Source organism: Seriola lalandi, unplaced genomic scaffold (genome assembly GCF_002814215.2).
Source record: "Seriola lalandi dorsalis isolate HSWRI2012SDOR001 ecotype SW California unplaced genomic scaffold, Sedor1 jcf7180002053612, whole genome shotgun sequence".
NCBI classification, from domain to species: domain Eukaryota; kingdom Metazoa; phylum Chordata; class Actinopteri; order Carangiformes; family Carangidae; genus Seriola; species Seriola lalandi.
The window spans coordinates 6,548-25,626 of record NW_019524165.1 but is presented as its reverse complement, the minus strand read 5'-3'; the positions used below and the strand labels follow the sequence as shown (position 1 = coordinate 25,626).

Below are 19,079 nucleotides of genomic sequence, written 5' to 3'. Positions count from 1 at the left end.
TTGTTTAATAAAAAGAAGTAGTTGAATCAACAGCAACAGAATCTTTAGTAACAAGTATAATAATTATTCATCATGAGTCCTAATGTGTGAGACAGTTAACATTTATTTGCTCCAGTAACAATCTCCCTCTGAATAAGTGATGCTGTTGGAACAGCACTGATATTAACGATAATGGCTGAGGACTATGAAATATGAATCTAATGTTTTAAACTATTGACAGTTTGTTACAGCTACAGTGGAGTCCAGAAGTCATGTGACTGTATGTCTGACGTGGGGCAGAGAGTGTAATACGACAGTGAGGGTGAAGGGAACCAGGAAGAGCACAGCTGATCAGACTGAACAATGTTATGGCCACAAGTGTTACATTAAAAAATACTATATCATCATATAAGACACTGTGTGTATGTTTGGGAAGAGAAGATCTACATGTGTGGACACTGCAGGTGGAGGTGGTGCACTGATCGATTACCTGTCCCTGTCGGAGCAGAGAGGAGGAGCCTCCGACTCCACGGCTTCTCCTATTGGTGCAGCAATGACCCTGTCAGTCCTCACCACAGCTGCTGCCGTTTGAGCATCAGAGGAAGAGAGTCTAAGAGCCCGGCTGCACATCATTAGTGGCGGCTGACATGATAGGCAGCTCGCCTCTTTACCTCCTTTGTGAACATTTGTGTGTAATGTGTGATTTGGTTTGAGATGCTGGTGTTGATTGTTGGGGACTGGGCTAGGTTTAAAATTCTGATTGTGCCTCACACCCTCAGAAAAAGACTGTTGGACACATTAGGAACAGGGGTGCTGCTTCTTGCGTTTTTGGGTTGGTTAGAATCGCATAGTTAGGCTCTTTGTTGGCTCCTGTTCCCCTACTTCAGTTACCCTCTTGCCTTGTTTGTATATTTGTTTAATTATTTACCCTCCTGGTCACGCAATAAATTAAATCAGTAAATTTGATTTACCAATAACACCTGGTTTTATGTTGCTTCCCTTTTCCCCCAGCTGGGTCATAACATAAAGACTGCCAACATGCGGTGACTGGTGAGACAGCGCCATGACTGCTTCATATACCCAGAAACCAACATGGCAGCTGTGAACTGACACCTGGCTCTGTGAGCAGTCCACAGTCAGTAAGTGAAATACTGGGTGAGTAAAATTTCCCGGGCTGTTGTATCTTCTTTACTTGCAGAAATCAACTGCCTGGTACTGGATGTGAGTCCCAGAGCGTCAGAGGTTTTACTTTCTCAGCAAAGTGGTTCCACAAAGGGTTTATATCTTGATGCTTCATGTGAACAGTGCAACATCTACTGGCCTGAAGGCAAAATGGGCAAATACAAATGTTTGTACGTCACAAATTGAATGTAAGTATAAGGGAAAGCATGATTGTGATTTATATGCTGTAAAAGTAAATCTAAATGTTTTATATGCATCAAATGTGTCAATATCAGTCAAGTTAAGCTCAATATCTTTGTTTTAACTTAAGTGTCAAAACTAAGTTGGTTTGCAATGTGGACAAAGAACATGTAGCTTCACTTTTAAATGTCATTTTTTGGTGGTTGTGCTGTAAAGGTGCAATATAAGATGTGGCCAGAACTTTAGTTTTAAAATGTTCAGATAATGAATTAACACGATCAACAGTGTGTGAAGCAGCCACAGTGATGATGTCATGATCAAGACCTCCATCTGTTGTATTTCAGAGTTATCTACTGAAATGCGCATGCGCACCAGCCCCGACCTGTCCTGTGTTGTAATACCACTTTGTGACGCTAGACGCTGTGATTTAAGAGGGAGGCCGAAGAGGAGAGAGTTACAGTAATCCAGACGGGAAGTGACGAGGCTGTGGACAAGGATGGCGGCAGTGTGGGGGGTAAGGGTGATTAATGTTTCGTAGGTGGAAGTAGGCAGACCGGGTAATGTTACTGATGTGGGATTGAAAGGATAGTGTGCTGTCAAGGATGACACCCAGACTCTTAACCTGGGGGGAGGGTGAAACGGAGGAGTTATCAATAGTGAGAGAAAAACTGTTGGTTTTGGATAATGTAGATTTGGTGCCAATGAGGAGAACCTCGGTTTTGTTACTGTTTAATTTAAGGAAGTTTAGAGTGAACCAGGTTTTTATTTCAGTGATGCAATCAGTTAGGGAGGTGGGCGGGAGAGTGGATGAGAAACAATATGTGTATGCGTATGTGAAACAATTGCACTTGTGTTGAAGAGATTTGTATTTGTTTACAGTCTGAATCAAAACTCAACAAATGATCAATGTTAAAGAAAGACACTGTAAAAGAAGAAATGGATTTGTCAACATCTGTCGTGATACGGAGCAGAAAACAGAAACTCTGGTCAAAAGTTCCCACAGTGTCACACTGGGAATGTTGCTCACTGAGTTTTACAGTTTTCTGCTCTTTATCTCTGTACAGACGTCCACAAAAGCATTTCTTCTTTCCCTGTGTCTCTGTTTAACCACCACTGATCATTTGTTCAGTTTTAATTCACACAGTCTCAAATACAAATCTCTTTGGCACAATTTGTTTTCACATACACAAACTTGAATTTTTCTCCAGCAGATTTATTTTCCAGGTTTACAAAGTTTGATTTACAACTACAAATATTGGAATTATTTGTAAACATCACTTTATAAGCTCAAAATCATTTTGAGGCTAATTTGAACCGGGGGCTAAGTCGGGGGCTAGCTCTGTCTGCTTTATTTATTGCTTATACAATAAATAAAGAAACATTAACATGTGAAACCTTTCTCTGTCTCTCTCCCTCCAGGTGACAAAGAAGCTTGCTGGTGCTGCTTCTGAAATGGTTGCCTGGGTTACCGATGTCGGTGTGTTGGATTGATAGCGCCATATCTTGTCACATTGAGGCATAGCGGTCCCAGCTGGAGGGGAAGCTCAGGATGCTCGGCCTGACTGTTGCCAAGGTGATCCAGAGGATCTCCTGGAGGAGTGGAGGCTCCACTGTTGGAGGAGGACACATGGGGCGGAGGAGACGCTCCTCCTCATCCAGGATCTCCACGTCATCCTGGACGTCTCTTACCTGGATTCTCTCTGCATATATATATATATATATATATATATAAAAAAAAAATTCATTTTTGATCCAGAACCTTTTTCTTCAAGCCAGTGCCAAGTACTTCCAAGCTCCTGGCAACACCTGCCAGACAGAGCAGGAGGAAGAGCGAGTTGTCTTCCCGCCCAGAGACCAGGAAAGGCAGCCCAGGTGACCGTTCAAGGCAGCGACGTGGAAGAACACCTCCTGTCCTGGGAAGGAGAGTCTCCAGAGGTGAGATTCACTTCAGATATCGCTGTTTCCTCTAATGAATATCAGATCTATATTCACACACGCTGCTCTCTGATTATCTCTCAGCTGTCTTCTTGGACGGAACTCGGGCCCTGCAAACTGGGCCAGTGTTAGCCGCCTGGTGGAGGCCGTTTGCAACCGGCTCTGCGTCTTCACCCGGTGGCCACGTGGTCCAGAGGGACCGTGAGGACTCGCTGGTCATTCATTCTCAAGGATCATGTGGCATCAGAGAGGAAGTGCTGGCCGGCCCCAGGATGATGCCTCAGACCAACATCCAGCTCTTTGAAGTGAATCGAGGACTCAGTGGTGAGAGTTTGTCATGAAGCTGTTGGTGTGTTGGAATCTGTTCTGTGATTTATCTTTTAATGAAAGCTGGAAATCCTAAAACTGTCTGTCTGTGTGTCCAGGTGCTGGCCAGACTCTCCCTTCAGCAAAGGGTCTGTCCTTGGTCCAGGTGGGACAAGGACAGTCCTTTAACTTCGATGTCCCGGAGGAGCAGCCTGGCCCCTCCAGCAGGGGTCTGCCTCCTCCTCCTCCTCTTCCTCTTCCTCCAGCAGGGGTCTGCCTCCTCCTCCTCCTCTTCCTCTTCCTCCAGCAGGGGTCTGCCTCCTCCTCTTCCTCTTCCTCCAGCAGGGGTCTGCCTCAAATTACAAATTCAGGAAAAACTTCATTATGTTGTGATTTCTATACTGTGCTGCTTCTACTGTTAAAATTCATACCAGACACGCTCCATAAAAACCATCAATTAAGCAAAGCTTCATAAAATTTTTATTTCACATTAAAACTGCAATAACTTCAAAAATTTACAATCAACTGCAACTGACAAATTAAAACTAGAATCCAGTTGTGAATGAAGGTGCAGGTGAAGTGTCACAAGACAAGTTTGCATCATAAAGAGGTGGATAAATCTTAGTAACAAGTATAAATTATAGTTCGAAGTGAAGCTACAACCGTGCATCACTTTTAATGTTGCCGTGGCAAGGAATTGTGGGACGGCATTTCTCTTTTCATTTCATAAAGGAAGCTGCAGTGTTTCCTAAAGGAGAGAAGATAGGAAGCACAGAAGCTCCTTTGGACCGGCTCTTATCACGGCTGCTGCTCAGATACTTCAGGGTCATTTCACTTTCTAAAAATAAAAGGCTATTTGAGCGCAGGCAGAGACACTGAGGAACCAGAAGACCAGAGTCCAAACCCAGGGTAAAGAGGTTCAGAGAAGGTGGTGTTGTAGGTGTGGAGGTGGATCAGAGAGTCAGAGGAGACTCTGTAGAAGGACAGAGAGCCGGACGGACAGTCCACATACACTGCTACTCTGTTAGAGAAGGAGGAGGAGACGGTTGTTTCACTTCTGTCATGACAGACAGAGTAAACACCGTCAGAGGACCTCAGACTCCAAGAAAGGTCGTTCTCTCCAAATCTGACGTCGGCTTCGCCTCTCCTGCTGACTCCTCTGTAACTCACTGCGACCTCCACCCATCCGTCGCAATCCACCTCCCAGTAGCAGCGATCAGTCAGACCATCTTCACACAGCAGCTGAGGCCGGTCAAACCTGTCCGCATGTTCCGGATACGACTGCTTCTCTTGCACACGTGTCACCTTGCTGTTGTCGTCGGACAGTTTGAGGTTTGCGTTCACCGTGTTTGTGGCGAGGGTGAGTTTACGGGAATCTGATGGAGAGAACGAGACACAACGCGGCTCCAGTTATTGATCGATCGTTATTGACAGTCTGATGACGACTCGTGACATCAGTGATCTGAATGAGTGATGAGTTTGAAGGTGGTTGAAATGTGCTGCTTTGTCATGAAAGAAATCACACTTACACTTCTTCAGACCTGGTGTCAACCATTGGACTCCATCATTCTCCATCCTGAAAGGAACATGGGGGAGGGGTCAGACCAGCGCATTATCAATCAGTATGCATGTCACGTCATGGCCACTATAATAACAGTCATGGCTTGGTTAGGTTTGGGAAAAGATGGTGATTTGGGTTGAAATAAGTACTTCCTCAACATTAGACTATCTTTGTTGTCATGGTTACAGTCATAACGCGATTAACTTTGTCAAACCGTCATGGATAATAGAAACAACATAAACTGCTACTTTCACATGGGAATCAAACACAGCTCTCCTGTGTCAGATTCATCCACCATTAATAAAAAAGGGAATCTTCTTCCTTTATCTGAGAGGTTGGTTTAACTTATTACCAGGATAGTCACTTGACTTTGTTTTGGCATTTCTCCAAAAGTGGCACAAAAGTCTGGCATTTTCTACTTCTTGAAAAGAACACATCACCCAAAAGTTTTTTTCAAAGATTGTGCTGGGAAAGATCCCCCTGGACCATCTACATATTTCTGGGCTAAGCCCCCAATCTCCTCAAACCCTAGAAACGCCCCTGATGTCGCCTAGCAACAAAGCGTAACTATGGGTCATAAGAGCCTGCTGCACAGATGACCTATTGGCTGTTTTTTTACAGGCAGACATTTGCATTCAGTCTCTCCTTACCTGAGAGTCTCCAGTCTCCAGTCTGGATCCTCCCGTCCAGCAGACAGCAGCTTTGCTCCTGAGTCTCCTGGATGATTGTAGCTCAGGTCCAGCTCTCTTAGATGGGAGTGGTTGGATGTTAGAGCTGAGGCCAGAGAAGCACAACCTTCCCCTGTGATCAGACATCCTGACAGCCTGCGAATAGACCAAACAACACATACAGTATGGCAGATACTGTAAGGATGCTGCTTTGTGCCGTCAATGCAAGAAGAAACTCTCTCCAAACAAATACACAAACAAAAGATGACTGCATCAGAAAGTTCCCGTTAGTTTAGCACCCTGTCAGATGGGAGAAGTTGCCAGATGATGGATAATGCAGTAACATTCCCAACAACATTCAGCAACTAAATGTTAGAAAACATTAAAATATGTTTATGAATGAAGCTTTTGCCAAATGGAAGAATAAATACATATGCTTTTTATTTTATTTCATTGTAACATCATCATATAGTAGTAAATATTCTGACTTGTCTACTTTAATAGTTATTTTTTAAAGCTGTTTTTATGGTATTTTCTATAGTATGGATTGGATGGATGGATTGACATGGATGTACAGTCTGTTTTCATCACATCATTTTGCATGATATGTTGTTGTATTTTGCATACAACATATTTAATATTTTCTAATATTTTTTTCTTCATTTTCTGCACTTCCTGGATCCAACCAGCAAAGGAAAGCAGCCTTTTTACCTTCCAATTTCACAAAACAAGTTGCCGGGCCAACAAAAGAGTCAAATGCAAGTGCGCTCATTTGTTGGCCTGGACGGCCCTCCCCCATTGGGACTATCTCAAAGATGGCAGTAAGGGGTGAAGTTGTAGTGCAATGTTACATACAAGAATCATCGCTGAACGTAATAAATGATTATCGACCAAGTTTTAGAGAGAATTAATTAAATATAACCATGTATGGATTTCGCAGAAAATACGTCTTTGCATGTCACTGCTTCTGGGAGTTCCCCTCTGTTTTTTTGTTCTCTCGCAATAGTTCTATCTTAATCTTATTTTTTATGTTATTATTTGGTTGACAAATAATTATTGTGGTCCAGTTTCCTGCACACCAGAATAGTGCATGATATGATATGAGAAAGTTGTTACCAACTTTTACCACTAGGAGGAGTGTACCCCTGGGTGAGCACTTCTGTTGGGAGTGTCTATTTCTGCTGTAAAGGTGGACATTTTAACATTAGAGTCTATGGGGATTGACTCACTTTTGGAGCCACTTTTGAACCATGCTCTTTGTTTTTTTTATAAGACAACACCCATGCTGCACATTTCATCTCATTCACTCCCTATTCAACCAACTTTAAAGATTTCTCACACCTACTTGTTTGAATTTATTTGGGCTAATTTGCTTTAAAAAAAAATGTTGATTAGTCCTGACCTGAGAGTCTCCAGTGTACAGTGTGGACTCTGCAGTCCAGCAGACAGCAGCTTCACCCCTGAATCCCTCAGGTTGTTGTTACTCAGGTCCAGTTCTCTCAGTCTGCAGGACTGGGATTTTAGAACCGAGGCAAGAGCTTCACAGCTTCTCTCTGACAGATTACAGCCATTCAGTCTAAAGAGATGATAGCAAGGAATTAAATTAGAAACTATACCAGTGTCTTTATGTAATGATAAATAAACCCAACTATGTATACTTACAGAGCTCTGTTGGATTCTTTGACCACTGGCAGCAGCTTCAGGAGAGCCTCCTCTGAACCAGAGTATTTGTTCAGGTCAAACACGTTGAGATCTTCTTCTGAGGACAGTAAGATGAAGACCAGAGCTGACCATTGAGCAGGAGACAGTTTATCTGTGGAGAGACGTCCTGAACTCAGGGACTGTTGGATCTGCTCCACTAGAGAACGATCATTCAGTTCATTCAGACAGTGGAACAGGTTGATGCTTTTCTCTGGAGACAGATTCTCATTGATCTTCTTCTTGATGTAGTTCACTGTTTTCTGATTGGTCTGTGAGCCACTTCCTGTCTGCGTCAGCAGGTCACGTAGGAGAGTCTGATTGGTCTGCAGTGAAAGACCCAGGAGGAAACGGAGGAACAAGTCCAGGTGTCCATTTGGACTCTGTAAGGCCTCGTCCACAGCACTACGGTAGAGATGTTTTGGTTTGGGTTTGTTTCCGAACAGTTTAGACCAGCAGGAGGTTAATTGTTTATCCGACAGCAGATTGAGTCCAGACTTGATGAAGGTCAGATGGACATGAAGAGCAGCCAGAAACTCCTGAACACTCAGATGGACGAAGCAGAACACCTTGTCCTGGTACAGGCCTCTCTCCTCTTTAAAGATCTGTGTGAACACTCCTGAGTACACTGAGGCTGCTCTGATATCAATGCCACACTCTGTCAGGTCTGATTCATAGAAGATCAGGTTTCCTTTCTGCAGCTGCTCAAAAGCCAGTTTTCCCAGAGACTCAATCATCTTCCTGTTCTCTGGACTCCAGTGTGGATCTGACGCAGGTCTTCCATCATTCCTGACGTTCTTCATTTTTAGCAGAACCACCAGGAAGCGGATGTACATCTCAGTCAGGGTCTTGGGCAGCTCTCCTCTCCTTCTGGTTTTCAACACATCCTCCAGAACTGTAGCAGTGATCCAGCAGAAGACTGGGATGTGGCACATGATGTGGAGGCTTCGTGATGTCTTGATGTGGGAGATGATGCTGCTGGCCTGCTCCTCATCTCTGAACCTCTTCCTGAAGTACTCCTCCTTCTGTGGGTCGGTGAACCCTCTGACCTCTGTCACCATGCCAACACACTCAGGAGGGATCTGATTGGCTGCTGCAGGTCGTGTGGTTATCCAGAGGCGAGCAGAGGGAAGCAGCTTCCCCCTGATGAGGTTTGTCAGCAGCACGTCCACTGAGGTGGACTCTGTAACATCAGTCAGGATCTCAGTGTTGTGGAAGTCCAGAGGAAGTCTACACTCATCCAGACCGTCAAAGATGAACACGACCTGGAACTGATCAAACCTGCAGATTCCTGCTTCTTTGGTTTCAGTAAAGAAGTGATGAACAAGTTCCACCAAGCTGAACTTTCTCTCTTTCAGCACATTCAGCTCTCTGAAGGTGAATGGAAATGTGAACTGTATGTCCTGGTTGGCTTTGTCTTCAGCCCAGTCCAGAGTGAACTTCTTTGTTAAGACTGTTTTCCCAATGCCAGCCACTCCCAGTGTCATCACTGTTCTGATTGGTCCAGCTCTTCCAGGTGAGGCTTTAAAGATGTCTTCTTGTCTGATGGTTGTTTCTGGTCTGTCTGGTTTCCTGGATGCTGTTTCAATCTGTCTGACCTCATGTTCATGATTGACCTCTCCAGTCCCTCCCTCTGTGATGTAGAGCTCTGTGTAGATCTGGTTCAGAAGGGTTGAGTTTCCTGCTTTAGCGATCCCCTCAAACACACACTGGAACTTCTTCTTCAGGTTAGATTTGAGTTCAGGCTGGCATTTGGCAAGAGCTTCTGAATGAATAAACAACAGATAATTAGATGGCACAGTAAGAGGCAGCTCAGTAATGACAACCAATTAGTCTGCTTGATTATGCCACTATGCTATGTTGCTAATTTGTACCATGTCACACCAGGACTTAACATTTCCTTTGATAACACTTTGTTTTGTGATGGTAAGACAATAAATCAGTAATTGTTCATTTTAACAAACATAACTAATCATCAACACAGACACTGTAGCCAACATAAAAGCTTAGCGAAGCCCTATAAAGGACGAAATTAGCTCTAGAAACCATTTTTGTACCAGGCTGTAAACATGTTTATTTCTGCTGTAAAGTTGGACATTTTAACATGGGAGTCTATGGGGACTGACTCACTGTTGGAGCCAGACTCTAGTGGCCATTAGAGGAACTGCAGTTTTTGGTTCTAGATACCTGAGGACATTTCAGGTCTCATGCTAGAGGCTTTCGTCGGGTCTGGCTTCAGTCGGAACATCTTCAAGTATCTACATACAACCAAGTCCTTTTGCCCTTGATTCAACTTTTCTTGGATAACTATGACCTGGATGACTGAGAATCTTCACAGACTTACTGAAAACCTGTTGAACTCTACCTGCTTCTGAAGCTGCACGGGCTGAAGAGTCTTGTGGCTGTTTCCCTGTTGGAGGAAAGTGAATCTCAAATCATGAACAGTTATCTTCTGTTCTGTTTTCATGATGTCTGTATAATAACAAAATATACAGAATATGAAATGGATGGCATTTGTCCTCAGACATTTACAGTCTGGAAACACACAGTGACAAAGCCAAAGAGGTTTACCAAAGGTAAACTGAAACAGATACAGCTTGAGCACTGAATGCATTTCAGATGTTTATAAATGTATTTGACGTTGTTTCTGCGTAATGTGCCATGTATGTCATGTTTTTCTCTTCCTTTGACTTACCTTCTTTCATTTTCTCCCTTATCAAATTTGCCACTTCCATAACATCTTTAGTGTACATGTTGACCATCTCATCTACTGTTTTCAGGTAATTTGCATTGTCCAGCTTGCACACTTTGATGGCTGGAAAACCAACCAGTTCCTCAGCATTCTGCAGGAACCACTGGAACTCTTCCAGTTCACAACGTTTCAAATCCTGCAGAAGATCCTTCAGCTGCTTCTTCACAGACTTCTCCGTCTTTGCTCCCTAATAAAATGAGAGGATTTTTACAGTTCAATAACACACTCTGTCAACAAGAATGAAAGGTTCATGCTATCATGATTCATCATGTGTAGTTTTTATTTTTTAATTAAATCCACCTTCTCAATCATTCAGTTAAAATCTGGTTTATATTTTCATCAATACCTTTAAAGGTTCCATAAATTAGATAAATAATAATACAGTGGCAAACAACTGTTTTCTATGTAAGGATATAGTGGAGTATGGTGTCCTGAACAGAGAACAAACTCACACCCCCCCGTGTCTGTAGTTTCTTTATTCACATGTGCTTCTTTGTGTTTGTTTAGTGGACTTTTTTCACTCGGCTTTGTAACACCTTGCTGACTGATAACTTGGAGGATGAGCCGTGAGGTTGTGGCCAACAAAGCATACAGTGGGTTTTTCCTTTGGAGAGGAGGAAATGGTCTTTACATGACTAATATCTTAATAAAGGCTTAAAGTTGAGGAATTAATCCTATCATTACTTTTAATGACAAACTAGAATTACTTCCTCAGACTAGTTTCAGATTACATCCCTGTTTATCCAGAATCATATAAAATTAGTTTGAAATTTGGCCATAATTGCTGTCTGCACATAAATCTAATCAGTTCGTCCTTGAGTCGCATTGGACATTTGTGCCAAATTTGAATGGATTCCCTTGAGGAGTTCTCGAGATATTGTGTTCAGAAGGCCAAAACCATATTTTCTGAGGTCACCTTGGTCTTGACCTTTGACCTTTGACCACCAAAATCGAATGACTTCACCCTTGAGTCCTAGTGAATGTTTGTGCACAATTTGAAGAAGTTCCATCGAGGGGTTACAGAGATATTGTGTCCATGGGAATGAGACGGACGGATGGACAACCTGAAAACAATAGGGCTGTGAGTCAGACTTACTCTATTGTGTGTAAGATTAAAAACTTCCTGTCCTCTCTCTACCTGCAGTCACCTGCTCTCAAACTTTACACAAGACAGTCAGACATTAGTGTGACTCACAACAGACAGCTGACAGGCTGGAGTGTCGCTCGACTCCTCTGACATCGCTGCGTTCGGTCTGTGGGTTTGACGACTGTGGAGAGACGGAGGAGATCATTTGACTTGACACTGTGACTGATGTACTCTAAGTCATCAACACACCACCGAACAAAGAGCAGCTTCAAGAAACTGTAATGAACCACCAAAGGTCTACTTACTCAGCTTCTTCCCATGGACTTCTTCACTCTAGACCAGGTCTGTGTAGAAAACCATGTGCTGAAATCCTCAGCTTCCTGTCCTTCATCAGTCCTCAGTCTGCAGGCCGCTGAACCAGTTTGAATTTACAGCTCAAAGATCAGCTACAAGACCTTTATCTGACTTTGTTATGATTAATATTTAACCCGCAGCAGCTCCGACTCTGACACACTGAGAAATCTGAAAACTAACAAACTTCAACACCCAGACTGTTCCCGTTACTCTGAAGGTCGTCACTGTCGACACTGTCGGCAGCAGCTCCGCCAATAATCTAACATTTTACTTTAATTCCTTAAGAAAACAATCACAATCTTGGATGCACTTGTAGGGATTAAACCAATTTAGATAATCAATAACTTAGATAAAAATATTCCAGATATTGATCGGACAGATCTTCACAAAAACTGGAACACTAACACAGGGTCGGACAATTAGAATTGTAGTGATGACTGCTGTAAACCAGCAGTGGTGTCTTCAACATAAAACATTCACGCTTCATATTAATGTGGAAGGAGCTGGACTCACAGAGAAACTATCATGATCACTGGAAGTAGCACTAATGCTGTATCAGAATTACTGTTACTTTCTAATTAAATAACAACTGAACAACTACAACTGACATTATGCAGCAAAAACACAGACCGAAGCCACTAAAGACAAACTGAACGTATCAAACAAAGAAAACTTACACAGCAGTCCAAAGAGTTGCCGAAGACGTCCCAAAACGCCCTGAGCTTCTTCCTGTAATGACTCCAGATAATGACCAGATATTTCCTTGTTGCTTTTTACAGTTTTGACAATACCAGGTGAGTCATTGTGTCTCGCAGCAAAAGCAAATAAACTTTTGAACCAAAGTCCATATACTTGGATAGAGACCCGTATCCAAGCTTGGCTCCCAATAAAAAGACATAGGCTCCACTCAAAACATGGGTTCACGCCTGAATTCAACTCTCCCAAGACATGTATAAACATTAATTCCTCTTTTATTTACGATTCCCTCTACCATGTCAAGGAATCCAGCAAGACCTGATTTGCAACCTCCCATGTCTAGATTCCAGCTTGTGTTTGCAAGGTCAGTTTCTCTGTGAGTCATTTTAACATGAACCAGTGTTTTTTCTTTAGACATCTCTGTTGGTATCAGTATGGTTAATGGCAGCCATTTGTACAATGTTGATAGCAAATTTCTGATGTGATTTCTGTCTGAGGCTCATTGATCTGAATGTGTTGAAGAGTAAACTGCTTTTTCTGCTGATCAAAGATACTCAAACCAACTTATAGGCGTTTTTAGGAACCAGTGAGACGACAGAAAGAAAATAAAACCATCAAGTGCCTGTTTGTAGAGAGAGAGAGTGTGTGTGTGTGTGTGTGTGTGTGTGTGTGTGTGTGTGTGTGTGTGTGTGTGTGGTGAGAAACTAAAGTTCACATGCTGTTATCAAGTCAAACACTCAGCTGCTGTTTTAATGTTTTCATTATTACTGATTATTGATGAACAGCTTTTGTTTTCAAATGATAACCAGAGAAACGATCATGATCACTTCCCTCCAGTGGTCACAGTCAGTAACTACAACTCTACCTTACACCCTAAACCCTAAAAAAACAACTCGTGTAAATTAAAGGTTTCAGGAAACTTTAAATTTTAGTTAAAGTATGTTTTGAATGATTTATTAATGATCATATAATCACAAAAATTCTCAAAAGGCTGGATGAGCATTTGTTAGAAGAAGAGATTCTGTTCTGTAGCTGGAAGCTGTTGGATTCTGTTGGCAGCACCGGGTTACACACTTCCATCTTATTGGTCAGTCCATCTGTTTCTCCACTCGTTCCAGCCAATCACCATCCAGATCTACTTCTGTGTAGGAACAAGCTCGTCGACGTCTCTGTTGACCTCCAGCCTCTTCTCCATGGCGATGAGAAGCTTGACCCCGTCCACCACCAGCTGGGTCAGTACCACCTCGCTCAGGCCGAAGGTCGCCACATTGCTCACAAGGTACAGCGCAGAGGATTCTGGGAAATAATAAGGTAGAGCTGTTGACTTCTGTTGAACTCAAACTTTTAGGGAAACAAACATCAACCTTCCCATTTAAGTGAATGGAATTTTGGCCTCAGACTTTTGCTTGGGAAACGTTTCAGCTAAAGTCACATCATATGGGAGAGTCAGTGTTTCTATGTTTCTATGCAGCGAAGCATCGACCCTCCTCCTTATATACATTACATTTAACTTTACTAATATAACATCTCTCATACAACAAATGCAGCTTTAACTGCTGTTGTCGATCTCACATCCAGTAAGAGACTCTCCCAAAATGAGTCTGTGGTTCAATAAGTAGCAGAGAGTCATCACAGCACATTAAGAACACAGTCAGGAGCAACAGCGTGAAAAGAGTAGGAGCTAAAGCTGCTGCATTTCAGGTTTTCCCTCAGAAAATACTGATTCCCTACCTCTGCGCCGGGGCCCACTGGTGGGCCGCAAGGGTATTGCAATTCATAAAACTGTAATAATTTTCTCCCAGCACCTGATTTGTCTATGCGGATCCTCAGCCTCTGCAGGACGTCCTCGAGGCGTCTGTGTTTGGGAAGGTGTTGCAGTTTGAGGTGGACACTGACCCTCAGACCCGTCCCCACGTCGGCCGGAGAGCTGGTCACCCATCCCAGCTGCTGCTTCCAGATGAACGGGTGTCGGAGCTCTCTGTAGTACACCTCCAGCTGGAAACACACAGTTTTCGATTGTGGTTCTGCATCGTTATAAATCTGCATGATTTTATGTATGGTTATTTTGATTAAGAAGCTTCAGTCTCAATGAGAAACTGAATGTCCCTGAGAATCAGACCCATCGCTGACCTTCTGCAGGTTGATGCAGATGCATTTCAATGCCTCAGCGATGTTGGCGTCCTCTCGTGTAGACACCAGTCTGAGGTGGTCTTCCATGTTGACCCAGACCACGAGGCTGCCATCTTTACTCACCCTGCAAAAAGGAATCATGGGACAATACACGTGACATTCGACATCTTGCACAAGGATTTGAATCACTGGTCTCCCAGGTGAATGTATGTGATGAATGTGCGAGACACTTTTATCCAAAGTGCCTAAATCTTTCCGTAGTTTAACATGGACATGTGGAGGTGGGGAATCAAACCACCAACCCTACAGTAGAGCCGACCTCTTCTACCAACAAACCAGACTATTGCGGACTGTTGCGAACTGACCAGATGGCCCGGGCGTCCGGCCAGTCGCGGGCTATGCCGATTCGGAGCTGGGAGGAAGACGGAGCATTCAGGTTCAGCTCCCTCTGCTGTTCCTGGTTCATCTCCTCCAGTAAGAGGAGTCGACCCGGCAGCTCCTCCTCCTCCAGTCGCTGCAGAGCTGAGAAAGAGAGGAGGAGTCAATGACTCCAAACCCCGTCTGAAGCTGCTGCAACACAATCAGGTTGTTGAGAATCAAATCCACTGAAACACAGACATGCAGTACCTCTCCTGGCCAGCGTGAGGAGCTGTCTGCGCTCTCCTCGGCTGCAGTGTGTCGGGAAGCTGAAGTCTTCAACACCTCGAACAACACTCACCTCACAGCGTACGGCGTATGACCGGTCAAAGTCATCACCCCCCTGCAAACACAGACAAATCAAGCTTCGATAGATCAGTCGGATCTCTGTAAACATTTTGCATCTCTGTAAACATTTTGGTTTGATTTAGCATGTGTTTGAAGCTAACGTGTTGCTACCCTTGAACACCAGCAGTCTTTTTCTACCATTTCCCTTCAGACTCTTGTGATCTCGCCATTGACTACATGATAAAGTGCAAAGTTAATGATTTAAGGTCTTAATAGATAATGAAAACCACCTTCATCACGTAACTGCTGCCGGTGCTTTGCTTGAATCTGACTTTGGAATATGTGAAACTTATGTTTTTCTGTATTGTCTGTATGATTCTAGTGTGAATGTAATGTAGGCTTGTATAACTGTAGGTACACAATCATACAAGCAGTGTGGTGCCTTCAAAAAACCTCTCGTCAATGCTAGAATATCATTATATTGGAGAGGTTCACTGAGGTTGAAGTTGACCTAATGATGCACAAAGGTGGTCGTTTCCATCACTCTTTGGGAAATCCCATCCATGTTAAACAATGTCTTCTGTATTGCCGCACTTGTACATTTGAAACTCCAGTAAAGAGTTTTCTGGAGGCTTGTGGTTGCAGCCTGTTGCAAACTATTGAAGCCAATCAGAGCAACAATTGTCTCAGTGAGAGGTGATCAACTAGGATTTCTCCAGACCTCATTCATGTGAGACATTGTTTGTCGTGCCGCAACCAGGAAACAGATACCTTCAGGTTATCGTAGTTGAAGTCGCTCTCTGGCGTCTGGCTGGTGATCTTGTGTTGGTGGTACGCCTCGATGACTCGGTCGAAGAAGTCACAGAACAGGATGTAGGACTGAGCGTCACCCGCAACACATCCCACAGATACAGGGCCTGAAGATTCACCTTCATACACACAACATTACAGACTGATGGACAAATCTAAAGACCAACACTGACAATCCTTCCAAATCCTCCCAAATCTAGGAAAAATATCAACTTTGTGAATCTAGAGAGAGTTTTTTACCCATTTACTCAAGTACAATCAGGTTTATTTCAGACGGCCATCTAGTGGCCACAAGAGGAACTGCAGTCCATCACATTTACAGGACTCTGAACAGGAGCCTGAAATCTGTAAAAATATTTTTCCAATGTAGTTTCATATTTCCTCAAAAACTTTATCTAAAATTTATGTAAATGCTCCATTAACAAATCTGAAACATGGAATAACCACAGGTCTTCAAAAACAGAGTAATACTCAACAACAGTTAATGTTATTCATGTTTACATCAGTGATGTTTGTAAAAACAACATTATGATCATATAATCAGCTGAGAAACAAGTTCAATAGAGCAGAAAACCTTCAGAAATATATTTGAAAACATCTGTACAGGCTGACATCACAGTGACATCACCTGGTTCCTCCAGGCCCGGGCGGATGACATCATCGAAGATGACCCCACTGTCGGTGCAGCGGTCGAACTGTCGGCGGTACATGGCCGGTGTGAGGATCCGTCCCATCCACGTAGAGTTCCTGCAAAGGTTGGGGAACTCCTCCTCAGGGGAACCCCTCCTCAGGTTGAACTGGGACATGGGGTCGGGGGGAACCAAACTCTGGACGCACATGAAAGAGCTGTTAGTAAGAATGATGCCACAAGGTCTCAACAATGTTTAACTCCAGGACCGGCCCAGTCCTTTATGGGGCCTGAAGGAAAATTTGATTTAGGAGCCCAAACCTCCTTGGCGCCACCGGTGCTATTGATTATTGTCAATGCTGGATCATTCGCACACCTACTGTAAATCTAACACACCCATTATCAGTTGTATTAGTTGTAGCTGTGATGCTTACATCATACCAATATCAGCCTGGTATCTTTTTACCCTTGTCTGGATTTTAATCTACAAAGGCAGCTAACTCACTTTTGATTTGTACTTTAATATTCAAAGTGATACAGAACTAAATACTGACTGTAGTGGACTCAAAAGTATCAAGTTGTGCAACTGGCAAAACTGAGAACAACACTAAACTACAGTTTTTATGATTACCATTGACATAATACAGTAAAGAAAGCAACGCATTTCTAAGTTAGAGGGTGAAAATATCAGGTAGGAGTGAGACTGAAAGGTTATTTCGTTCTGTGTTAAACTGACTGTCAGTTGTTTGAATAACGTTCAGTTCAGCTTCAGTTTTAACTGAACTCAGACTGTCGCTGTATCATCACCTCTAAAATCGGCCGGTACCTCGTCTCCTTAGGAAACACAACGGGAGCTGCAACAAAAGCAAAATGGTAAATATATCAGTCAATTTTGTTTTATACACATAATATAAAATGTCAGATTGTTTAATAAATCAAATCTGATGAATCAATGAGTCAACCCCAAAAAAGATTTAGAAACAAATTATGCAGATAATTTAGTATCTAGTAGTGAAAATGAAAAGTTTTGATTAAAATTGATTAAAATGTAAATATTTACACCAGTAACATATTTGCCTTCAAAGGAATTATTCAACGGACACATCCTCCCAGTCTTTTCTAATCATACAGGTGTTAATTATCACTGAAGATCCAAATATTATTATGTTTGTTTGTTGCAGGTTAAACTCCATATCAAAAACTCCACACATTGAACACATGTAAAGATTGCTGTTTATCTTGTTTAAAGTAAAGTTAAGTAAAGAGACACTAAGTACATGAACCACATGATACAGTATAAGATTTTATAGCATGGAGGATTCTTGTATTCACAGACAGTCACTGTATCTGGGCAGAACAAACCTTTAATCAGTCAGATGTAAGAAACTACGACAGTGAGTTAGTGTCCTGAGTGAAAAACACAGAGGCATGCAGTGAAAACGATGGGACACTCACGTTTGACCTTCCACATGTCGTCAGTGTGATGGCAGACACAGACCGTCAGCACAACAAAAGATCTAAGAATAGTTGCGTCGGATCTGAGCAGCTCATCCCCGCAGCCTGCAGGAGTCCAGTTACAGTCCAAACAATGTCAGCCTTTTTATAACTGCACACAAGAGAGCATGTGATGTTGCTGTATATGTCACCTATATTATATGTATACATCTTCTGGATATATGGAGATATAAGTTTATAACACATATGAAAAACCAACAGTGAAATTTGTAGATGTACATATATTAAAAATATCTATATTATTAATTTTGATATGGTATTGTGACCACACTCATGCCTCTCTTTCTCTCCGCAAGTTATTTACATAGTCAGCTCTGATTGGACAGTTAAATTGTCCCATTGCCATGATAGTTTTTGCCTTTAATATACTACAGTTAAAGTAGTATAAAGTAAAGTATTTCCTGAGCAATGTCCAATGTGCCATTGTTTTCACATCTACCTCAGTCACCTCAACACTGTAAAGCATGAAGTCACAGCTCAGGAGACCATGGATGTATTAGGATACACATCATTTTGGGGGAAACACAAATGTAACGCATCCCTGTGTCTGCCTCATGTACCTGTACTACATCGATTTCACCAGCAGGTGTAGCTCACATCATATTCACAATGATCACATTGCACTCCAACCTACTGCGAAGCCTCTTCACTGGCGGACACAACAAGCAGCTGTGGAAAAATTACTTTTACTCAAACAATGTTCACAAGTATTTGATCTTGAGATACTTTTTACTTTTACTGCAGAAATGTTGTTCTCATCTCTCCACACGATTTAAGATTGTGATTAATAAGTTTATACAAACTTTACACTCTATATTTGGGAAAAAGGAGATGTATGCACTGTTGCTACAGGTGTGCACTAATAATTTTAATCTGAAACATTTACAATGTGA

The 19,079-nt window shown here is 42.6% G+C and overlaps 3 protein-coding genes across 4 annotated transcripts; 1 reads left to right on the top strand and 2 right to left on the bottom strand.

The window, feature by feature from the left end:
• Positions 1–1,837: 1,837 nt before the first annotated feature.
• LOC147819422 (uncharacterized) lies at positions 1,838–4,057 on the top strand. The gene is made up of 4 exons (XM_087172694.1): positions 1,838–1,848; positions 3,098–3,276; positions 3,361–3,600; positions 3,702–4,057. The coding sequence occupies exons 1-4, from the start codon at positions 1,838–1,840 to the stop codon at positions 4,055–4,057; spliced, it is 786 nt and encodes a 261-aa protein (XP_087028820.1).
• On the bottom strand, positions 4,040–12,585 carry LOC111651403 (NLR family CARD domain-containing protein 3-like). Its single transcript, XM_087172693.1, has 10 exons — positions 12,380–12,585; positions 11,654–11,760; positions 11,457–11,529; positions 10,205–10,448; positions 9,875–9,919; positions 7,474–9,274; positions 7,214–7,387; positions 5,794–5,967; positions 5,112–5,158; positions 4,040–4,958 (listed from the first exon to the last, which is right to left on the bottom strand). The coding sequence occupies exons 3-10, from the start codon at positions 11,499–11,501 to the stop codon at positions 4,435–4,437; spliced, it is 3,054 nt and encodes a 1,017-aa protein (XP_087028819.1). The 5' UTR covers positions 11,502–11,529; positions 11,654–11,760; positions 12,380–12,585; the 3' UTR covers positions 4,040–4,434.
• A 751-nt stretch (positions 12,586–13,336) lies between these two features.
• Positions 13,337–18,220, bottom strand: LOC111651405 (creatine kinase M-type). 2 transcript variants are annotated; one of them, XM_023401352.2, is made up of 9 exons: positions 18,127–18,220; positions 17,479–17,525; positions 16,672–16,870; positions 16,005–16,162; positions 15,156–15,288; positions 14,894–15,050; positions 14,529–14,652; positions 14,204–14,393; positions 13,337–13,694 (listed from the first exon to the last, which is right to left on the bottom strand). In XM_023401352.2, exons 1-9 carry the CDS (start codon positions 18,140–18,142, stop codon positions 13,534–13,536), a joined length of 1,185 nt encoding a protein of 394 aa, XP_023257120.1. In that variant the 5' UTR covers positions 18,143–18,220; the 3' UTR covers positions 13,337–13,533. The 2 variants fall into 2 exon arrangements, with proteins under 2 accessions (XP_023257120.1, XP_023257121.1); XM_023401353.2 differs by having other exon boundaries at positions 16,005–16,150.
• Between the last annotated feature and the right edge of the window lie 859 nt (positions 18,221–19,079).

Bases quoted from the DNA above. Each gene is read 5' to 3' on its own strand.
- LOC147819422 (XM_087172694.1), top strand. The intron at 3,277-3,360 runs GTGAGATTCACT...ATTATCTCTCAG, and splicing joins GGGAAGGAGAGTCTCCAGAG to CTGTCTTCTTGGACGGAACT. The intron at 3,601-3,701 runs GTGAGAGTTTGT...CTGTGTGTCCAG, and splicing joins AGTGAATCGAGGACTCAGTG to GTGCTGGCCAGACTCTCCCT.
- LOC111651403 (XM_087172693.1), bottom strand. From the start codon at position 11,501: ATGTCAGAGGAGTCGAGCGACACTCCAGCCTGTCAGCTGTCTGTT. The intron at 9,275-9,874 runs GTAGAGTTCAAC...TTATTCATTCAG, and splicing joins CCGTGCAGCTTCAGAAGCAG to AAGCTCTTGCCAAATGCCAG. The intron at 5,159-5,793 runs GTAAGGAGAGAC...TGTTCCTTTCAG, and splicing joins TGGAGACTGGAGACTCTCAG to GATGGAGAATGATGGAGTCC.
- LOC111651405 (XM_023401352.2), bottom strand. The intron at 16,163-16,671 runs GTGATGTCACTG...GTGTGTATGAAG, and splicing joins CCCGGGCCTGGAGGAACCAG to GTGAATCTTCAGGCCCTGTA. The intron at 14,394-14,528 runs GTCAGCGATGGG...GTGTGTTTCCAG, and splicing joins TCTGCATCAACCTGCAGAAG to CTGGAGGTGTACTACAGAGA.